A 24363-nucleotide genomic window follows, 5' to 3' on the forward strand; every position below is an offset into this window, starting at 1 on the left:
GATGTTAGGTCTTTTTCTGGTGCATCAACAAAATCTTAATATATCAGCCATTAATCAGCCAGTATGATCAGGGAAATATTGTCTGACACAGGCGAAAATACTATATGGACAAAAGTATTCAGCCGCCTGACTATTACACCAACATGGACTGTAATGGCATCGTATTCAAATACTTTAATATGGAGTTGCCCCCCTTTTGCAGCCATAACAGCCTCCACTCTTCCAGGAAGGAGGAGTGTTTCTGAAGGAATTTGTGCCCATTCATCCTTAAGAGCATTTATAAGCAGGCACTGATGGTGGAGGAGAAGGCCTGGCTCACAATCTCTGTTACAGTTCGTCCCAAAGGTGCTTGATGGCATTCAGGTCAGGACTCTCTGCGGACAGTCAAGCTCTTCCACATCAAACTCATCAAACCATGTCTTTAAGGTCCTTGCTTTGTGTACTGGGGTACGGTCATGTTGGAATAGAAAGAGGCCTTCCCCGAAACTGTTAAAGTTGGAAGCAAAGCATTGTCCAAAATGTCTTGGTCTGCTGGAGCATTAAGATTGGCCTTCACTGGAGATAATGAGCCTAAACCCTGAAAAACAGCCCAATACCATTATCCCTCCTCCACCAAACTTCACAGTTGGTACAGTACAGTCAGGCAGGTAACGTTCTCCCAGGATCCACCAAACTCAGACTCACTCATCTGACTGCCAAACAGAGAAGTGGCTCCAACCCGATCACCACAATATGTTAAAACTAGGGCCCCTGAATCGCTCCAACCAGCCACAGCCTTACACACACACACTGACATAGACATCACAGCACCAAAACACCCGAGGTCTTTCTTCCTCATGCACACACTCCAATCAGGCAGTATCACGCTCCAGCAGACCTTTTCAATATGCACAGAGTGGTCTGGCAGGGGAAAGGGGGCAAGACAAGTGGGGAACAGACAGGCGGGGTAATAAACCAATCCCAGCTGAGCACAACAAAAACAACGCTCTGAATCATTCACACACATGCACAGACTCACACAGGACCCTTCAATCACTTTCACACATTTTCACCGCTGAGCTCTCGAACAGAGCGACTCTTCAAACACCAGGATGAACTACTGTACATGTGTGAGCCCCTTTGTTTTCAGCTTTCAAACAGAGAGATTTTAAACTAAGAAACCACCCACAGCTAGGTAGGGCTTTTTCTACCATTAGTGTTTGAGCCGCTCAGGATCAGGGCTGAACCCTCGTACAATAGACCGAGTCTGGAGCTGCTGCACAAGCACACTTTATATGGCGATACTGCAATGTCAGCATTTTCCCTCCTCTGATATTGGTGAACAGTAAACTAACCAGAGTGACTCTTTTTCTCTCTCTCTCTCTCTCTCTGTCGCTGCCTGGAGGCACAGAAGGAGGAAGTGCCCTCACTGAAGAAATGAATTAATCCTCTTTTTAATGCATGACATCATCATTACCATCCTCATGATTACCATCAGGGACCATCTGCTGCCAGCCGATGTACAGAGGCTACAACAACACGGCGGGGTCATGGAGGTGGATGCTATTGTGATACGGCTGCACACTTCCTGAATGGTAAAGTAACAAATGTAAGGTTGCTTTGTGAGTAGACAAAGCATATTTAAATCAGTGAATGGAAGGATAAAGAGGAACAAATGACACTATGAAAGCTTCTGTGTGGGGCCTCTTGTTCTAGTGCAGCATAATCAACTTAATCACAATCCCCATCACAGCTTTAGGCTGTGCAATTACATAATCATATAAAAAGCTGCAATTTTAGGTATTAATTGAAAGGTTTACAAAAATGCCTGCAGAAGGCCTTTACATTTACAGTAGGGGCACTATTGCACTTTGTAGAAATAACTTATTTCTTTTGAAAATATTAAGTTATTTTGAAAGCAGTACAGTGAAAACGTAAGTTTTTATGCTACTTAATATTTGTATGTTTTGAGATGAGTAATACACACTTCCAAACTATCATCATTCTCTATATTTTCCTTGATAACCACGCAATGATAATACCATGTTTTATATTATAATGGCAACTGCAGATTGCAGTACTGTCTAGTTTTATTGCAATCGCACATTGTTACCAAACCATTCATCACTACCCTGAGGGCAAAGTGATAAATCCAACCTGTATAGTTGAGGGAGGTGTTATTAACACAAAATCTCTTCTTTTTAAAAGTCACACTGATAACTTATCAAGAACTAGATGTGTAAAAAGAAGGCTGTTGAGGTTGTAATGTGCTTTTACTGCTACCCCTGGCAGGATATTAAAATAATTGAGCACAGGCTCATGTAACGGATGAATCAGTTCAAGTCTGTGTTATGATTAAGTCCATGGATTGTCAGGAAAAGACAAGATATTAGGTTTACAATCAAAAGTTCTAAAATATTGATAATAGGACACTTTTTTCATCAAAAATAGACAGATATCCACTCAAACTTACTCAATGTAACAAAGGCTTATAAAAATCCCAGTTAGGGTATAAGCTCCCTCTTCCAAAGTTTTTTTTTTTTTCAATATCAGTCATTTTATGAGCTGTTTAATTATTTAACTATGGATTCACTGGGGGTGAGTCGAGCTCGACAAAGAACAGCACATGCATGTCACTCGGCAGCCAAGGTCAAGCTCGACGGCATCGATTTTGTCTGGGAATTTCCACCCCTGGTGATACGCCTGGAGACCACCCACGGTTTTCAGCCCTTGGGACATCCACAGCTTGACCAAGGGCTTGCGAAAACCCTACTACCTGCCTGGACAGTACCTTAGGCCCTTGGTTCCTAACCTGAGGTCCAGGACCCCCTTGGGAAGGTGCCAGAGATTTCAGGGGACAGGGCGAAGGCCTGTCTGCTCTGAGGTTGTTAAAATTAGGTTTCCTCAAACTACCTAAAATCATGATAAAACCAATAGGAATGGTTCATACCAAGGTCTTTTCTAATAACACTTGTGTTTGGGCAACTGTGTTTGGCTTTAAACAATGAAAACAACTCAAGTTTATGTGTATTTTTTAAATCAATGTCACTTTTCTCCAAGCTCCTCTTAGATATGTGAAGGGGGGGGCTTATTGGAAAAAAAAGGTTGGGAACCACTGCCCTAGGCCGTGCTTACTCGCCACATCCACTACATTACTGTGCCCTAAAGGTGTGGACTTTGTTACTTTTTTACAACAGACTTTTTTCCCCATGCACCTGGTAATATGCAAGGACATCCAGCGGACTACCAGGGTTGTGTCAATCCTCCTTCCCACCAGTGGTGCCCTCAGCCAAGCTTGTCACATCTATGCCTTACTTCAGTGGCAGCCTCAATTTTTGAAGAAGATAAAAATAAAGGCTATGGATTGTTTTTAAAAGGTGAGAACAATATGAATATTTAAAGTTCATGTGAGTTTGGTTTGTTTGGATTTTGGAGTGCCTGGTGGACAATATGTTACATCTTACTTTCTTGATGATTTTGTCCTATATGCTTTAAAGTTTTTCCACAAAAAAAGGACTCTTTCTTTCTGTTGAAAGTAAAATGTAACGCCTATGAAAAGTTTCTGCATGGGAAACTACAGAAAAGTGTTTTTTTGTTTGTCACAATCAGTCACACTGTCTGAAATCTACTTTCAGTAGAAGTTTGAAGAAATCATAACTCAAGTCTGATTCAAAACTAGATTATAAAAAATGGAGTTCTGATTAAGGATTTTACTTTTATGACATGATAAAACAAAAGGACCTTGAGCGTTTAAAGAACTGGAGGATGAAGTTCTAATAAGCACCTCCAGTAAACAACGGTAAGAGGAAGATTCAGTAAATAAAATATGAGTCCAGCAAAAAGGCCAGCTGTTTATTAGTGCTTTCGGCCTCTTACTGGTCTGAAGAAGAAAAACATTCCTGGATGATTGCACGTTGGAGTGACTGACAGACAAGACAAAGACCCGGCCCCATTGTTCCTGCAGACTAACTATCTGCTGATGACAGCATGTCTGCCTGAAGACGCTGTCCCGCTTTCCTCTGAGGCCCCGTCACTACAACAGAACACACACATGTTCAATTTCAACAAAAAACAACCTCCCACTTTGCTTTTGTCATCACCCCACGCTCTAAAAGCTGACACAGGCACAAATCTGAGGTCCTGTCTGTGATCTCTTTATAACTTGTCTACTAACCTCGCCTCACACTTTAAATCCTTCGCCTGCGACGGTCAAGCCAGGGAACAGTCTGCCTTACACTGTGGAAGCTCGCCAGTGAGAAAGCAGCAGTCTGGGATTATCCAGTTTAATTAGTGCGTGTGTGAGTAAAGTGTCTGAGATTCCAGTTGTGGGCGGTAAACCGCGCTGAAAGAAGCTACCAGAAGTAGCACAATAAAACAAACACTCCTCAAAGAAACTCCCAAAAACATCTGACAGTGTGTTGAAAGGGAAGGCAGCACTTCAAACAAAAACAGAAAAACAGTGAAACCGGATCTCTCAGTGAGACGGTTTTAATCCATTTTTCTCTGCGATCGATTTTCAGATCAATAACTGCCACTGGCAATGGCACATTCACAGTTTCCGCCCTTTGGTCACGAAGCATCACTATACCATGCCACAGATGTGATATAGTGCTAACAGGTCAGACCACCAGCAGTATATCATGGTATCAGTTAGTTTTAATGTAAGTATTCTTCAAACCAAATCTTGGCAGATCATCCTTCGCTATAATAAAAACCCCAATGCCCCCCACATGTTTTTGCCTTCTTTTGCCATTTTTTGAGGACTATAGCCTCCGTATATGAGCTAAACTGGTGACCATTTTGAACACTGTTATAATTTTTGAGGGCTGCTCCAGAGGGGGCATGAGAAAGCTGGTTATTTGCATCTACAGTGCATTCAGAAAGTATTCAGGACCCCTTCACCATCTTCTATTTTGTCACGTTGAAGGCTGTGCTCAGTGATAAAGTGAAACAGAATTTTATATATTTTTGCAAATATACAAAAATATAAAACTGAATATCACACTGACATAACTTTCCAGACCCTTTGCAAAAACACTTGAAATTTAGCTCAGGTTCCTCCCATTTCTCTAGATCATTGCTGAGATGTTTCTACTCACTGACTGGAGTCCACCTGTGGTAAAGCAAATGGATTGGACGTGATTTTGAAAGGTGCACACATGTCTATAGAAGGCCTCACAGCTGACACTGATATCAGAGCAAAAACCAAGCCATGAGGTCAAAGGAACTACCTGCTCTGAAAGTTCCCAAGAGCAGAACGGCCTTCATAATTCCCAAAAGGAAGAAGTTTGGCACAACCAGGACTCTTCCAAGAACTGGTTCCAGGACCTCAGTAAGAGAGGGGACCAAGAACCAGATGATCACTATGTGGAGATGGGACAAAAGTCCAGAAGGAAAACCATCACTGAAGCCCTCGACCAATCATTTAAGTTCCAGGGATGCAAAATATTAGCGATATATCATTATTGGCAGAAATTAGCTAACAAAGTTAATTATTGGTATTAGAAGTATGAATGTATGAATACGTTTATATCTACAGCTTAAGCCCCCTTTGTTCATCCTCATAACTTAAACTAGAAAGACAAAATGTGTTTTACAAACTAAAAGTTCAGGTCTGAACTAGGGCTGGGCAATTAATCCCAAATTAGATTAAATTGCAATATGGCCTGCTGCAATCTACAAAACGCAAAGGACGCAATATTTCTTTAACTTAAAATGTGTCAAAATACCGGTTTAACAAAAACATTTTTTGCAGGGGCAGAGATTTTATGCACATTACACAAACATTCAAGTGTCTTTTTTTATAATGGTTTACAAAAATCCTCCTTTTTGTGTTTTATGAATGTTTTTCTTAATCAAAACTAGTGATATAAAAATGATAATACCCTTAAACAAAGCAAATGACATCACATTTGCAATATGAGCAAACATAGTTATCTCTTACTATCTAAAACTGATGAAGCCGGGTGTTACTTCCTACCCCAGTTGCGATCAGCTGGTAGCCAACTGCACCTCCCCCACCCCAGCCGCCTCATTTATAGCTTAAAGCTTGTTGCACCTCCATATTCAGGTTCATTGCTTCTGAAATAATTTCATTGTTTTCAATACACATGGTCTTATCTATGGAATTATTTATTGCTTGAATTTGGCAAAACTACATAAGATTAACCCAAGAATAATCGCATATTAAATCGCAATATTGGGGAAAAAAAATTGCAATTAGATTATTTTTGCAAATTGTTCAGCCCTAGTCTGAACAACATTTGTATACTGGTATCAATATTAGATATCAGCAAAAATCCATTATCATACATCCCTATCTCCCACCAATAATAGTTATATTTCCTACCCCACTTCTATCATAGGGATTCTATGTATTGCAATTGCAGTATTTTTTAAATCTAGGTGTTGGAATAGGTATTAGACCAAAGGAAACTGCTTTTACACCAGGGCTGCACAGTTAGCTGCAATTTCATCATTCCTGTAATATTATTATTATGTAATAATAATTTTCAGTAAACATATTTCAGTGTTTGCAGCAGTGGAAAAAATGCTTTTAGGATTAATTTTGGATTCATCAGGGACAAAATGTACACACAAGTATCCTGTAAAACCCAGACAAAGAAACTGAGTTACTGTTTTCACTTCATATCAGAATCACAGCACTAACAGTGTTTCTGCACGTCAATGTTTTTCTTATATCAAGCAGACCTAATAGGGCTAAGACTGCAAGCTGTTAGCCATCATTTCTACCAGCTATGGGCTATTTTTTACTGTATAAACATGCTTTTTTAAGTATGGCCTTGGCCTTAAAGGCAACCTCCATTATTAGGATTTTCAACATGGGTGCTCACCTACTGCCGCATACTTCAGAAAACAAGCATTTTTTTCCCTTTTAAGGCCCACAGGTCATGTATGGTCACCTGAAAGCAATCTAAGGAAATTTTCCTGCAAAAATAATAAAACATTTTAAATTTAGTCAACAGTCTTGCTGGCTACTTTGCAGAATGAGACACGTCAGCTTTTCTGCAGGTGTGGCGTCAAAGTGGCTGCCCGACCAGTGCTGTATACAGTATGTACTGCTCACCAGATTTAGGCCAGACACAGATCTGCTGTCTTAGCTCTGCAATGGGTACAGTCAGCGTAAACACAGGAAAGGTACTCTCTCTCCACCTCGACATCCATGGAGGGAAATCTGTGACTCATTCAAAACATATGTCAAATATACAGTTCAGCCCTGCAGGCATCAAAGAGAAGGCCAATCCCTCAGGAAGAAGTGCTCAAGCCTGGCTGTTCTGGTACAACCCTGTAAGAACGACTCTTAACAAAAGTCTAGATCCTATTCAACGGACTTTGGACGACAAATCCAGTGGAAAAAAAAAAGTCAAAACACTGCTTCAAGTGTTTCATTCACAACTTTTCTCCATGCTGAGTAAGTAAAGTCAATATTTAGACAGTAGTGGGTTCCATGGAGCCGTCCACTAACAGGCTTTGGTTGCAGAGTTTCTCTCAGACAGCTGAGATGTGTGAAGTCAAGCTGCCCCAGGGGAGGCATGGAAAACTCCAGCATGCAGGTTCAGTAGGAGTGTGGGACAGACTGAAAAGGAGGGGGAGGGAGCCTTTTTTACTATGTCATAAGACCGTCGGACACGAGCCTTTTGACACACAAACGCTCAAGGTACAGACTGCAACAGAAAGTTGTGAGAGTTGTAATAAAAATGTAAAATGTGTGTAACAATCAGCAAACTTGATATAATCAAAATAACTTACCTTATAGGGCCCGTCAGCACAAATAAAAAACATTTTTATAGAAAAGGATGTTTAAGTTCTGTTTCTGTGCAGGTTGTCCACCTGACTGCAGGTTATTCAAACACCCCATCTACTTAAAAGCCTTTAGGTATTTTAGCACTGGGAAACTTGGTGCTTTACAGCTCCTCAATGAGTGCTACAAAGACCACTTTTGGACCTTGGCCTCAACTGGCTGCTGCCAGAAATCACACTGGGATGACAATATCAACTTTAGTGCTTAAAGTGTTCAAAGAAAAGGAAACTTTCACGTAAACTCCTGTTGTTTGGGGCATCAAACTTTTTACAAGGTTTGTTTCCGTTTGGTTTTCCCAAACAGCTGTGCAGTCTCAGAACAGTTGAAACAGTTTTTTTGCATCTCTGGTTTAGACTAACCAAGTTTCATGTGTATCTCATCCTTTTCTTTCATTCTCAATTGAAGATGACTATTTTTACCCTGGCTGGGCTTCTCTAACCTTCCTTAAAAGCTTTTTAAAAGTTCTCCAAATCAGAAGCCCAAAACACAATGAATAAAAGTCACAGCAGAGACCTAATGGCGCCATATTAAAACCTACTAAAGTAGTCTTCCTGACTTTGAGGGCAGTCTTTAATGAAGTCCATAAACTGGCAGGAGGCTGATAAAATCCAAGCTGGAGAGATGGGCTAGGAAATAAGTACCAAATGTGCAGCACTTTGAGAAAAAAAACTCCTCTGATTTCATTTTGGAGTTTCTCTTTGGCTCTTTTCACCCAGTAAACGTCAACCCAATGGTGTCAAGCTGAAGTGCTGAAGGCAAACTGCTTGACAGTTACTACACAGTTGTGTTTTGTGTGATCACGCCTGAGAGAGAAGGAGAGAAAGTTACCTCTTTTCTCCTGGGAAATGCTGCAGTAAAACACTATAAAAAAAGCATGCTTTCTGCAGAGCATACTCCAGTTTAGCAAAAAAAAAAAAAAAAAGCCTCAATTTCAAACAAGTGCTTTTCAACTCCATAGAGGACTTCAGTGAAGAGTTTCACTTAAAGATCAATGAAACCGAGATAATCAGGCTGGTCTAAGACTTCAGAAGAACCATATGGAGACAGTCAGGTCAGGCCAGGTATGGGTGCAGGCAGCCTCATGCCCCATCTCTCCAGGTATCCTCCAGCTGCCCCCTCCACGATGCACCCAGTCGCCCCTGGCGTCTGGCACAGCCCACAGGGTCCTTGGCATCCTGTATCAGGCCAAGAAAAAGCATGCCAGGTGCCTGTAAAAGCACAGCTGCCATTCCCGTATCAGGCAGCTGACCTTTCCCCTCCCTGTGCTCCTGAGTACAGCTGCATTAGGCACATGGTTTTGCCAACTTTATCCAAAGATGCACTGAAAAAAGTTGTCACAAAGGAGTTCAGCCAGCATCTCTGACTATCAGTAAATGTCCAGGCCTCACAAAAGTATAGCAAGACTGGAAGGACTAAGGACTGAAAGACTGACTTTTGTCTGCATGCACAGAAACCAGGAACGCCACACTGTCTTGCTAAGCAAACCCAACCAGTCCAAGTTTGCGTTCAACCCCAGCCTTAGAGTCAGAAGATCAATGGATTATGCTGCCAAGGTAGCATGGATGTTCCCAATGCTTCAGCCTCCTCACTCGGCAAGATGAAAGCCCCAACAGGACATCTTTGCATCATCAGCAAACTCCAGATTAGTGATCTGGAAATTGCAAATGACACTCCACAGTTGGCTGCCCCTGTTACCCGCCCCATTATCCAGTCCATACAGGTACTACAGACAGTCAACTCAAATGAAACTTACAAAACGTTTCCAGTGCCAAAAATCTTTAGATACTTGGTACTGTGTAAAAGACAGAAGGGATCTAGAGGAATTTGTGGTAAAATCACATAAAATAAGTGCAAATGTCTTCATATATGCTGTTTTTTTGCAGAACTGTGCAGTAAAGCAGCTCTAGCTTAGGATCAGTGGAGTTAAACCAGATGAATACTTCCCTGAGACCCTCTGAGGAGTTCATGTTAAAACATTCCCCCAAAAGAGAAAAGGTCTTGCTCTGTTGCCTGAGTGAAAGTGACAGCAGGATAACACAACTGTTAGGACCCCCCCTACTCCCACCCAAACCCTGGCCCCAAGCAAAGCCCAGTGGTCACGACTACAAATCAATGGTGGACTTCATTAATGAAGAGGCAAGGCCTGTCAGGGAACAAAAGCCGTCAACAAGAGCCGTCTCGAACAATCTGGGCTGGGACACTCTGATAGATGAGATGGGCTTTAAGTTCCCATTTCCCCTCTACGCCCCCAGTGTCAAACCCTTAACCTTTGTGTGAGACCGAGAGCAGACAGTCTCCACTTACACCTAAATGTCCTACTAAATGCCTCAACAAGAGTTTCAAGAGATCCTTATGTTTCCACAACCAAACCAAAACTGGTTAAGGCCATTCATATCAATCCAATATCCCACTTTCCATGCTCAATAAAACTGAGCTGCCTGCAAAAATGAGAAAATCATACTTCATCTAAACAGTCAAATCCCACCAGGATATAAGGGAGATCATGGCTTTGAATCGATTGGGACAGGACCCTGACCTTCGGCCCTGTCTGACCCATGGGGAGGCTTGCTAAATTAAAATGAGTGTGGGTCAGAGCCTGTCTGCCGATGATAAAACAGACACGGCACTGAAGGATGGATAAATAACTCTGTTAAGACCAAACATCCAATTAGAAACACCAAAGACCCACATTAAATGGTTTTAGGCCAGTTAAGGGGGATCCAGCACTGAAACGGAGTTTAAGAATACACAACAATGGCTCCTCAAAACCAAAACAAACCCCCCAACTAATCCAAAAAGACCAGCAAAGTACAAGGTTTCATATCTTATATGTTTCTACTGTGAATGGCCAGGATATTTCAGCTTATAGGGACAGTACCATGATCATCACAAGAGCCTGGACCCTACTATAAAGTTCTCAATGATAATTATCCACGAAATAGTCTCTAACAGATGCCCGTATCAGCTTTGAATGCAAAATCTGTAGGCAAGTGACATCTGTAGCATATTAGGCCCTTGTTGAAGTATAAGCTGTTCTTGAGGCTGTTTTCATTGGGTCTCTTATGTGTCCCTGAAAAAAGCTATGGAGGAAAGTCTAAGCTGTACTTTTATTTTGAAAGGGCATCTTCATTTATTTTCTCCATCCCATTTTGCTCCATCTCAGGTCCAAACTGCACCAGTGTTCATTGAAACATTGGAAATTTGGGCAGTCAAAAAGGAGGCAATGGCCAGTCCTGAGCCACAGTAGTTGGGCTGAGAATCACTGCACTGGGATTTTAGTGGACACTGGTTGTAAAGAAGAGTTGAAAGCATCTGCCTTATGCAAACCTTGACTCTGCATAAGTGCAGCTAAAGTCCACATAAAGATGCCCTCTCTGAACTCCATTCGCACTTCTCAAGTTGCATGTTGGATGATAAACTATTCTGCGTACAGACATGGAGGGTTTGCGCGGTTTCCTTTAACATAACCACTGGCTACACCAGAGGACCAAAGGACCGTCCCTCCAAGGACTAAATCAACATCCCATGATAGCTGGCAGGTTCTGAGACTGTCTAAGCAACGACACTAACCTGGTTATCATCTGAGAACTTGTGAGAAGTGTTCTCCTGAAACCATTATTCAATCCCAAAGGGCCAACTTAGAATTAAAGATTATTTTGATCTGTCACGACCGCACCATGTCAGACTATGCAACAAAAATCTTGTCCCACCTTGGCCAACAGTCCGGCCACACTCAAAGTGTGATCCCTACCGCTCATCATATGTTGACGTCACCACTGTCTTTGAGACTGTGTGCATGGTAGGAGTATGCTCGGTTAAATGGTTAAAGTTGTGAATCAAATTGGCAGGCACAAGATTAAAAAGTCAGTTCAAATAACTACCTATATTTTATTTATTTATTTACTTATTTATTTTTTAACATGGGCTTGAAATCACGGTCCAATGCATTTTTTTAAACTGAAATGAGCCTCCTGCCACTAGAGGCTGCTGTAGCTCTGGTGAATGGCCGCTGCCTTCCTGTCTGAGCTTTCCCCCAGCACTTCACCAGATGTAAATATTAGAAGCTTAGCAGTTAACATGTAATAGGAAATGTGTGGTATGACAGTTTTTTAAATGGAAATAAAATGGTATGTAGGCTTTTGAGGGTTGAACTCCCATATAACTACTCAACAGAAGTGAAAAGAGGCCACATATCAAAGCATGATATTCATCTGCAAAGAGGAACAAAAGCTGACAGAGCTAGCAGCTAATGTTAGCCACACTGGCTGTACAGAGTACATCAGGCTCACACCATACCTGCTGACACAATGACCCTGTGATGAAATTCACTGTTTTCCAAGTATTTTCTCGTCTTTAGTCTAGTTGGTTAAAGACAATTTAAACAGGCATTTAGCCGTATGGGGAAACAGATGCCTGGGAACGTGCTTAGTCGTTAGGAGGGCGGGTCAAAGACAGTGAATCATAGCTGCAACAGAGATGCTCTATGTGATGCTAGCAGTCTTTTGCCCTGACTAGAAGAAAAAATGCTGTCAATGCTCTCCTACTGGTAGGCATCAGGGTGCACATCGTTAACATCAGGGTGTCACGCTAGGCGTTGACACAAGAAAAATTCGGATGTGCTAGTCTTGTCGAATCGTGGGGTGTCTTGGACGTGTCGTTGAAAGAGCATTTGTTGACCCTGACGCTCATTATTGCGCCTGATGTTTGACGATGATGCAGTCAGAACAAAATCTGGCTGAATTTGTGTAGTTCCAGCCAGCCTTAAGAACTTAGAGGAATAGATGGCTTTGTGCACGTTCTTGGATTTACCACAGTAGAGCAAAGTCAAGGGAGCATGAAGCGTCTTGAGAGGGACGCTGAGGACAGTCCAGTGCATCAGGGGGGGCTCACACCACTCACTTTGGCCTGTCTGCACATTAAGACCATGCGTGAGAGCTTGTAAATCCAACAGTGTGTCTCTAAAGCTATTAGATGTGGCCCATCTCTGTATTGATAATCCCACTGTCTGAAGCCTTGTTAAAACTTTCCTCCAGGCCACCTGTTGGAGGGGGCAGCTGTTGCCCCCTGCCAGGCTGCAGCCGTTCCCACCAACCTATCCTGGAATGGGGGAGGAACTACTGCAGTATCCACACAGGCTTGTACACTGATTTGAGAGTTTGTAAACACAACAGGCATTAATTACTGTATTTCAAAATGACATTTTTAAAAAAGTTTGCACTGCAATAAATAGGTATACAAAGTCAGAGCTGTGTAGCCATTACACTAACTGGAAATGAAGTACCTATCTTGTGTTAACAGAAGGGTTCATTTCAAGGCAAAGCACTAACACAAACACCCAGTGGTCTAAGATTAAGCTTAGAGGTGCTATAAAGAGATGAGGTGCTTAGACACTCACAGCAGGAACTCTTCAAATGCTATCCTAACACTCAAGAGCTCATTGAGAATCTACTTAGTATTTTACAAGCCTCATTACCTTGTTATACACAACAACCTAAGAGAGCTACAGATGGTCTGTGAGAACCAGACTAATGGTTGTTGTGGCCTACACAGCCGGTGCCAACAGTTGCTGTGAATACCATCACCATTCCCAGAGGTCCACCCTGATAATCTATCATAAAAAAATGAAGCAGCAAGTCGGCATGCCACTGGACTGCATAACTGGCATACCAGCATGATGGACCCTCTGTTGGATGAATTAATAGCTGGGCTGAAGACTAATGATGCAAGCCTTCAGGAGCAGCCCCCCCTAATGGGCCCTGAAAAGCTGACTGGGCTATAAATAACCATTATTCATTGGCCAAAAATGAATAAACTGGACAAAGGGAGATGGAGCAGAGGGAGGACATGGTGGATGGGTGGTTTTCTGGCACTTAGAAAGGGGGATATAGAGCATGCAAATGCCATGTTTTTTTTCTCCAAGAATACTGGCTTTTGGTTTATTGATTGCTAGGAAAAATACAAAACTGAAAATCAAGTTATTTCCAATGGCATACAAGCCAAGGTGCAATCACAACTAACGAGGGTATGGGTGGCAGAAACCCCCAAGTACCCAAGACATTAAGCATCTAGAAAGCTGGTGTTTCATTGACAGTACTTATCTGGAAGTTTTTCAAAAATGGCTTAATGACTAGAAAAATTAAGTGCTTAGTGACACTCTAGCTCACGTTCTCTTTCCGAGTAATTGGGCGACAAAATAGACACCCCTCCAGAAGTACTGGAACGGTGAGCCCAATTCCTTTATTTTTGCTGTAGACTGAAAACATTTGGGTTTGACACAAGAAGATGAATATGAGACAAGAGATCAACATTTCAGCTTTTATTTCCAATTATTTACATCTGGATTTGCTACACAGCTTAGATAACATCATTATTTGTAATGGAACACCAAATTTTTAGGTGAGCAAAAGTATTGGAACAGATAGACTTCAAACAAATAAAAGTGAATACAACCTAATATTTAGTTGCAAATCAGCTTCTTTCAGTTATTGTTTGTTTTTGGGGAGAACTCCCTTCAGTCTCCTCTGTAGCAATTAAAATGCATCGATTTAAATCTTTATGGTAAGTCTTGAGAATGACTTGGCTAGTCTAAAACCTGGTGGTCCTGGTGTTCCTTTCTAACTTCTAAGTTGAGTATCAGATACAGATGGAAATACCTGGAAATGAAAGCTGAAATTGATGTAAAAATATAATTTTGGAGGGAAGTGTAAGTGGAAAGAAGTCCTGTCATTCGCCAAAAAATGAAGGATCTCAAAGGAAAAATGAACAAACCCCTAAAGAATTAGAAGTATCTTGCTGCCCCTCTATGGCGGGGCAATTTAGGCTCATCTGTTGCAGATTTCTACAATGGGGTGACCTTGACCATAAAGTGGGACGTGACTTATGAACCCTTGTGCAACCCTTTTGTCCTTAATTTTAATTTCTTAATTTTATCCCCCTCTCCCTTACCCTAACCCTAACCTTTAGGGCTCAGGTGCCTAACCCTTACCCTCTTTGGGTTTTCCTTAGTTTGTGCTGGGTTATTTTTAATGTTATCCCCTTCCGTACATATTTTCCATTTTTTTTATATGTCATTCAGTACGTCATCCAGGGTCCACCTTGGGTAATGTACATTGCTTCCCGCCCCATGGTTGAGGTCTGCAACAGACGAGCCCAAAACGCCCCACCACAGAAGTCTGCAGCCAGATCCTCTCGAAAAGAACAGATGTTAAAAGACACCTATGATCATTTCACCAAGATTTTACAGTACTTTATAATGTACTACTGTTTTTGTTGAGCGGTTTAAAAGGGTTTGCTTCCAAGCTTTTTGAACAAAGGTATGTCAGGGCTAAACACTGCCATTGTCTTCTATGATTAATCCTTGGATTTGTGGGTTTGAGGGCTAACTATGCACTTGTTCTTGTAAAATCAACATTGAGTATACAGAGCCAGTACAGAGCTGTGCCAGGAGAATCTAAATCAACTTGAGCATTTCTGTATTAATGCAACAATAGCGGAGAGCGGGGTCCAAGACTGCATAACAAGCAGGCACTCCACCTGTCAGGCAGCTGTAAATTACATAGCTGCTGCAGAGAAGTGAAACATATTGTCTTTTTCTGAGAAACTACATGCATCTGACAGAGTGATCAAAGGCATACACTGCTGACAACACTAAAGCACGTCTTGAATGTTAAGCAGCAGTTGTAATACTCAGCAATCTTTTGCAGCCTATATTTTTGCATGGACTTGAGCTCTGTTCAAGGAGACTACTTTTATCGATTCCATCATTTTAGGAACAACTTTCTTTGCCCAGCAGGATTAAGGAACCGGGGCACTAAAACAGTCCAAAATATAAAAATAGAATAAAGACGACTACAGTGTGTGCCAGACAGACATCCTGCAGACGTCCTCATGAGGTTTTCTTGAGTGAGACAAAAGGACTGGGGCATTTTCATCAGGATCAATACTTAACACTGAGGTCAGCTCGGCCCTCAGGGCTGGCGCGTCTGTGAAGTGGAACTTGCAAGGTCATGTTTTTAACACAGTCAGATGCTCATTCAGTTGTGCTGAAGTGGTTTACCTCATGAAAACTAGTGTAAGGCAACTGACAAGAAAAGGGATCTATTATTTATCTCATTTCATTTTTAACATCACAATACAGCACTGCAGTTGCATTTTGATAATACACATGGACACAACAAAAGTAAGTACACTGCCTACAAAAAGTATTCACTCCTTTGATATTTTACCCTTTAACTGATTTCATAAATCAATCATGCTAATGTCAATTAAACAAAAATATGTAAGGTAAAAAGGTGACTGCATAAATACTCTCCCTGTCTAAAGAGACTGACAGTTCAAAGGAGGTCCAGCCCGTTGGTTAATAAGTATTCCTGGTTACTATTACACCATGAAGACAAAAGAACACTCCAAGAAACTCAGAGAAAATGATACTTAAAAGTAGGAGTCTGGGGATGGATACAAAATATTTCAGGACACCGAAAATCCCCGGAGTTCAGTTAAATCTGTCATCAAGAATTGGAAGGAATATGAATATAATGAATATATCACCCAATTACCATGAAACCTGACAGAGCTTGAGCGATTTTGCAAATTATATTGATCATGATTGATAAAATCACACAAAAAAAGTAAAACATCCATGGGATGAATACTTTTTATAGGCATTGTAAGTATAACCAGAATTAGTGTGGTAAACATTGGGTAACTTACAATACAATACCATATGACACCATATCATGAGGCCAATGACGATAATAATATCATAATACTGTCATGAGGATATCTGACAAGCAGAATAATACAAAAAGGTGCAGAATTAATGTGTTTATTTCACCATTTATCAAGCTCTCATCACCCCAACTGTCTGTCACAACTTTTTAATAAGTGCATTTACAAAGTCTGCTTTAACAATGCCCTAAAAACAGTGACACCAGGTAACTTAAATCCACTAACTTCCCAAAGTTATTCTTGCCAGGATAGGATTATAATGTTTCCAGTAGCCACAACTATTCTTTCAGTTTATTTTGAAGAAAACAAATCCTAGAGCCCCTTTTCTAAGTCTTAACTTGCCAGAGGAAAGTCAAAACAAGTGGTTAGCAAGAAAAGCCTTGTTCTACAGGCGCACAAAGGGGGGTCATGACACAAATCCCAACATCCTCTTACTGGATAAACAGGTTTTATTGCTGTGGTTTTACCAACACTCACACAAACATGCAGGCACACATACATAAGCTCTCTGAGTGGCCTCTTAACAGTTTAAAAACTACTAGTCTAATTAAGGTTGTGCCAGATGCCATTAAGGTTAAAAGGAAGTAATTATGCAAAATTTGTGCACTCGTTTCCATAAAATGTCTGAGTGCTTGAGCCTATTCTCCTCTGGTTAATGTGTTTAAAAGGTTCCTATAAACAACCAGATCTAAAGGTCACTTTTAAAAGGTGTTTAAGAGGATGAGGCTGTAAGTGCATCAGCTTTTTTAGAGGGGGCAAGCCTGAGTTAGAAATACAGGGCACTAGTGTCACTCTATTTCATTCAAGGTTCAATGGTCTGGTAAACAAGCAGAGAAAAATACGCTTTAGTAAAGAAGAAGCCTTTACTCAGAACAAAAAGCTGACAAAAAAAAAGAAAGAAAAGCAGAACTGCATGGTTGATGAAAACAGTGAAATATCATCGAATGTTGACAATCCACATTAAACTGCATTGTAGATGGACTAAATGAGCCTGCACTTACATTATTATTAACAAATCCAAAAGTTACTCCAAGAAGGATCTGACAAATCTGCCAGAAATGGGAATATCTGATTATGTGTGGGCCACTTGGCCCTCCCTAAAAACTCAGTAAACAAATGTTTCTGCTGTTGATCCTTTCAGGAGGATGTGATGTTGCAATTCTGTGAACAAGAACGTTTTTAACTTATGATCACATCTTTTCACCACTTTGCAATTTTGGCCACAACTTCACCTTAAATCTCCCGTTATTTCATTTAAGTCAAATTGATGCTGCGCTTTAATTTGACTGGTTTGAAGTCAGAGGGCTGCCAGCTTTTCTTCATGGAGTCCTGACACATAGTCATGACCACAGTCTCATCTGATTGGTTAATTCTCAATTCAATATTTTGACCTTGGCTTCCAGGGAGAAAATGCCACTGCCAATTACCAGTTACAGCAATTTTTAAGTGTCCTTTGCTAAGCTCAATTCTTTGATATTAAATAAAACATAGCCCACAAAGAATAAGTAGAAAGGCATAAAGCTGATAAATGCTTTCAGTAGTGCTGAAATAGTCATGCACAGTTCAATATATATACTCCATTGCAATTTGATCCTATCTGATAAATTGTTTTGACATCTTCACACCTCAGTTCTTTACAGACTGTAGTTCTGCAAGAGCGCCTTTTTACTTACAGTACTGTGCAGAGCTTTTAGGCATGTTTAGGCCAAATGTGTGGCTGATGTAAGGCATTAGATGTAGATTTGTTGAGAAAGCTGCCTGATAGCACCATTAAGTGGAAAGGAGGATTGGCACAACCCCAGTCGTGCTCTGGATGTCCTTGCATATTACCAGGGGCATGTGAAAATATTTTGTTGAAAAAATAACAAAATCCACACTGTCCATCCAGGTAGTAGGGTTTTCATGAGCCCCTGTTCATGCTGTGGACGCCCCAAGGGTCTGAAAACTGTTGGTTGTCTCCGGGCCTATAACCAGGGGTGAAAAGGACGGGCAAAAGAGATACCATTGAGCTTGACTTTGGCTGCTGAGCGATACACGTCAAGCTCGACTCTGCCATCCCCTCTCCGGGATGTGGCACATCGGGCCCAGTGATGAATCCTTAGTGCCCTACATGCCTAAAATTTATGCACACGACTGTGTACTATGGTGTGAAATATTATTATCCCAGTGTGTGAACTATCGTTGCAGTGTGCCATTGCAGAACGCAAAAGGAGGGCACAAGAATCGTGTGAGCACACAGCAGCAACTCTAAAAACACAATACACATCGCCAGGTCCTTCTTCTCTGTTAGAGGATAAAGACTAGAATGACTTCACCCATCATTCAGTCACCGCTTGTTGCAAACTGCAGCCTAAACAAGGCATAAGCATTTCGCCTTAAAATGGCAATCTGAAAACGCCAAGAAACTGTCCCAGAGGATGTCAGGAGAGCTCATGAGTCAGTGGGCAGCTTTTCACCCAGTCACTCACTTATGATATGAAACAAAATTCACCAATAAACAGACTCAAAACATCACAACTTGTATTGCAACGTTTGAAAAAAATATGCTGCTAAAGCAGACATTTCAGAATCACAAAAAACTATGAAATCCAGAAAGGACTGTTTTAAATTCTTTTTGTTAAAAAGAGTCAGGGGCAGCTACCCACCCATGTAATTTGTTAACAACTGAAAGCAGTACTAAAGCCATCTGGAACAACAGATTTAGACATTAATCACAACACTCTGCTGGCTAATTAATCTCTCCCCCTTGTCAACAAGTTAGAGCCACATTAAAGTTAACTTGTGTCAAAACAGAACAAATAAAGCAAATGGAAGGTATTAGTGATTTGGAGGGTGCCAAATGTTAGGCTTTGATTTAAGACATTAAAGTCAGTTCAGAGCTCTTAAGAAGAGCTACTGGAAAAGTCGTATCCAGTCTTTGATGGCTCCAGGGATAGCTGAGGGCAGATTAACAGTTTCAAAAGGATGTTATTTATTGTGTTTCATCAAAGAGTGTGACAGTGTTAAAGAAGAGAAATAACAGATAATGGAATTTCCATCTAGCTATTGCAGTGATTTACAGGCCTAAGGTTATTGGACTTTAAAAATAGGCGATGCAATGCAAGTAGTCAGAGTTAACTTTCATAGTGGTCATCAGGCTGGTACTAAAACATAGCTGCCATGTCATGTTTAATGATGTCTGAGCAGTTGTAAAGTATCATTTAGACCAGCAGTTCTAAACTGGTGGATTAGGTCAAAAGTGGGTCGCAGAGCTGTTTCCAGTGCAGGAGAAAGCTGAAATACATCAGCCCATTTTACAAAAATGTTTATCCATGATTTTAAGTTCATTTTGGTAATTTTTTGAGACCTAAAATTTTTTTTTTAAAAATCAAGAAAACAACACATTTTTAAACCTTGTTATGAAAATGGAAGAAAATACAATGTATGCTTGCATGCTAGTGCTGCACAATTTATCTAATTGCAATCACAATGCTATGTCAGGCCATGTAATTACATCATTGCATAAAAGGCTGCTAATTCTTGTATTAATTTACATTTTAAATGTTTACAAAAATGCCTACAGAAAAGCCTTTAAAGGGGACATATAATGCAAAATCACTTTTCAGGCTTTTCTAACAAAAATATGTTCCCCTGGTCTGTCCACAATACCCTTAAGTACCAGAAAAATCTATTCCCTCCCCATTTCTCTTTCTCCACCTTTCAGAAAATGTGTGCTGAAACAAGCAGTTATCAGATTTCCCCTCATGATGTCATGTGGGGAGTAGGCACCGCCCCCAGGTTCGGTTGGCCCTCCCGCTTAATAGAGAATTTCACACTCCTCTCCTGATGCCAGCGGAGAGGAGGATCAGGAGGGCCACATCCATTAAGCCACATCCATTTCCTGAGGGCGGAGTCAGGGGCGAAGTCATACAGCTCAGTAACATTTAAAGCCACAGAAACAGCTTGATTTGAGCAGGGCTGAAAGAGGAGTTTTTAGGCATGCAAATCAAACACCAGGGTGTTTTTTCCGCAACAGACTTCAAAGGCATATTTTGGAGACCTCTAAGACCAATACAAACTTTCTTAAAATGGTAAAATATGTCCCCTTTAAGTACACAATAGTTACACTATTACAAGTTTTTTAATCCTTCTTTATATTTGTTTATTTTAAACTGCGATTTACACACCTAAGAATTATCATTATTCTATGCATTTTCCTTAATTACCAAGCAGACTCGTGATGCCATTTATTTTTTTATGTTGTAATCACAATCACAAATCACAATAATGTCTAGTATGATTGTAACTGCCCATTACTACCAAATCATGCTGTCCTTTAATCTGTATATCAGTTTAAGGTTTCTACAACAATGCACCTCTTTTGTCTCTTTGTTCAGTGACTATTAGTGCTTGGCAATTAATCGAAAATCAGATTAAACTGCAATATGGCCTCCTGCAGTTGTCAAATTGCAGAGGGCGCAAAATTTCTCTTACCTGAAATACGTGTCAAAATAACAGCTTAAAAATTTTTTGGGCGGCAGAGATGTCATGCATTACATATCATGCAATCATTCAAGTGCCATTTTTAGAAAAATATCATACTTTCTTTAATTGTTCTTATTAAATAGAGAATTTCATTTAAAAAAAATAACACTCCTTTCAATACACAAATTCACATCCAATTTGCAATACAAGTCAGAATCATCACAACTAGGTTTTTTTTTTTTTACTTTTTAATCTAATATTGTGTTAATTGTAATACAGAATGATTTATTTCATGTGTTTGCTGGAAAACACACAAGATGAAGAACTTAAGAAGCAAATCGCATATCAAATCGCGATAATATTTGGGGGGGAAAAAATCGCAACTTGATTATTTTCCCAAATCGTTCAGCCCCCGTCACTACTGCTCCAAATAAGATACAAATTTCAATATTCACTGAGAAATTCATTAAAATCTGTATAAACTTTTGGTTGCAATTGCTCATTTAGGAGGTGGTGATGGGTTTTGAGGCAAAACCAGCTGAAAGCCACCGTTTCAGACAAATATTCACCATTAGGGGGTCGTTCAGGATTCATTTCAGGACAGAGAAAACGGTTTCCAGAGATGGTTAAGTGAAATTAAAGTGAGTCCCTGCAGCGAGCACATTCAAATTATTCTTTTGATCTATTTTTAGCTGACAACATTGTCATGTACAGGATTTTATGAAGTAAAATTAAAAATAGGGAAACATGAGTCTGCAAGCAAAAGTATAAGTCAGCATCAAAACAGGAGGCACATTATACAAACTCAGAGGTGCTCATTCTGAAAACGGCACCACAGAACACAGAGCTGCTCTGATCAGCCTGTCCTCAACTGTCAGTTTAAGGGCAAATGCTAAGAAGTGAGTGCTTGTACAAAAAAGTGCTGTTGTAGAGGTCAGAATCAGTGAAATGTTTGCAACTTGACATAATGCTGAAAACAGCAAAGTCTGATTATGCTGTGGAAGAGCCTTCCTTGATGATTTGTCAGAGAAGCTTAAAAAAGGAGTTGATTTTTAGCGTACACACTCCTAGATGTCTGCATATGTACATATGTAAATGTGTGTCTGTTTGCGTGCTTGTGTTTGAGATTCCAGTCAGGCTGGCAGACAATAAGTGGAAGTGTTCCCCGTCCACCGCTCTGTTTAATTGGTCAAACAGACCAAAGTGAGCGAGGTTGTGTTGGCCCAACAATAAAGGCCTTGTGTTTCCTGTGCTTGAGCGTGGGGAGGTCAATGTGAAACAACAACGTGCTACTCCACGTCCCTATGACTATTCAGCAGCTTCAACAGCAGCTTATGTCTGAAAAGAAAACGCTGAGTTTGAAGCTTGGCTAGCCTACAGATTTACAGCACCACAATGCTGTTTGAAATTTCTCAAATACATTTGATACCCAGTGCTGAAGAGCATATTCAAGTTGCTGTTTAAATCCAGCAGCGTCACAGGTTTCAGTGCAACAAGGCGTAACAAGGTGTCTGAAGCCCTGCTGAAGCACCTGCCAGCCTGAGCAGGTGTATGTCTGGCTGCCTGGATAAGCCCTCCACAAACACGGGTTAAAAATAAAACAGGAGTAAAGCTGACATAAGATGCAAACCATCTATCTCAGCTCTGCTCGGCTATGCTGAGCTCAGACGTCTGGTTTAGACAAAAAAAAAAACAAAAAAAAGGTGCAGATTTGCCAGTCACTATTCAATTTTGGAAGCAAAGCGTTTCCTTAAGTCATCAAACATCTGAAAGCGTGCCCAAACTTACAGACACACATAATACAGCAAGCTGCTCATGTGGGAAATTCTATTTTTACCATGAGGCAGGGCGAGGCTCTGCCATTCAGCACACAAAGTAGGGAAACTATAACAAGAGAGGGAGGGAGGCAGTGTGGGGCTGTCAGGGAATAAAACGGAAGTGTCCTTCCTCCTGATGACCTGTAAAGGAAGAACACAAAGTGTTCCCTGTACAGAGAGATGCTAACATTTCTTCCCTGTTATTGATGTGGAAATTATCAAAATGACTCTCATAATATCTGATGAGTTATTGTCTTTTGTTTGTATTTCTACTGTTAATGTTTGGACTCTTCACTTTCCAGTCAGTTCTCAATGAAACATACCAGGCATACTAGTCTGCAGATGAAGAGGATTCCCAATTGAGGGGCTTTTATTTTGAAGTTTTCCTTTTCCAAACAAAGATACAAATAGATGATTTTCAAAATAACTGACCTGCCAATACTGCAGATTGCCTGTTAAGGAGACAGAAGCAATTGAACATATGGATAAAAGCCACTGTAAAGTGGTACAGGACAGTAATAAAAGCCCTACTTAATAACTGCTGGTATTGTTAGAATTTAATACTGATCATAAGGGATGAGTGGAGCAGCAGTAAAGGTTAGTTTATGCACCCATTCAGCTGAGGTTGCCTCTTGTTCAAGCTTGGACACATCTTTAGAAATTTAGATAGAATTTCAAGCTATTATCAGAGGAAAAATTAGTTCTTATTTTGTTTATATTCGTGTTTATGCTGGCTAAAATCACTCACCTCCTCCAGAGCAGTCACTGTGTTCCTACAGTGGGACATCCTGGTGGTGAAGTTAGAGGCAGTGGGAGATTTATAATCTTCATTCGTCTCTGCCACAAACTCTGAAACTGTGATTTGGTCCGGCATAATTAATCCCTTTGCCGTTAAGAAGAAGAAGAAACACTTTCTGTTATCCCACTGTGCAGTTAAAACGAGAAAAGTTTACAGTAGCCGCGGCAGTAGAGTCTCCAAAGGTGACTGCAGACAGTAGTAAACCATCTCCGGGTATGTTTATGTCATTCCCTTGTTTGCTCCCAATACAATCCACATACAGCGGTGTCGCACGCGGGGTGGAGGAGTTACCGCGCGGAGCTACAACAAGGTGATGGGTAGGTTAAATCCTTCCTGGCTTTTAGCCCACTACTCCGGCTCCATTCACGTTCACAGGTTGCGCTCAGGTAACAGAAGAAAGTAAAGCCTCCTCGGTTTTAGTCCGTTATCCTTCCCGAGGTGTTCCAAGTCCTCAGGCCGAGCGGGGTGTACAACTTCTTCCTGCTCCTCGCCCGGGGAAACAACAAGCGAGGGTTTCAACGGGAGCGCAAGAAATTGACAAAGGTAGAGGAGGGGATTCAATGGACGCGCAACAGCCAATGGAAAACAGGGACTAGCAATTGGGAGCCAATCAGGATCATTGGAAGGCGTGAACTTGTGCTGCCTTCAGATGCAACTCGGAACTCAGAGTGATGAGCTACATTTAAGCCCTTATCTGAATTTACCAACACTGCCAGTAATTAACAGGCAACATTTTAGCTCCGATTAGAAAAGTT

At 40.9% G+C, this 24363-nt stretch overlaps 1 protein-coding gene across 2 annotated transcripts in view; it reads right to left on the minus strand.

Annotated features, from left to right (window-relative positions):
- asap2a (ArfGAP with SH3 domain, ankyrin repeat and PH domain 2a) overlaps positions 1 to 24122 on the minus strand; it is a 79335-nt gene extending 55213 nt beyond the window's left edge. For both annotated transcript variants that reach the window (XM_041812719.1, XM_041812718.1), the window contains exon 1: positions 23558 to 24122. In XM_041812719.1, the coding sequence (XP_041668653.1) occupies positions 23558 to 23683 (126 nt within the window). In that variant the 5' untranslated portion in view covers positions 23684 to 24122. The remainder of the gene's footprint in view (positions 1 to 23557) is intronic.
- Positions 24123 to 24363: the final 241 nt, after the last annotated feature.

This window comes from Cheilinus undulatus, linkage group 18 (genome assembly GCF_018320785.1).
Source record: "Cheilinus undulatus linkage group 18, ASM1832078v1, whole genome shotgun sequence".
In the NCBI taxonomy this organism is placed as follows: domain Eukaryota; kingdom Metazoa; phylum Chordata; class Actinopteri; order Labriformes; family Labridae; genus Cheilinus; species Cheilinus undulatus.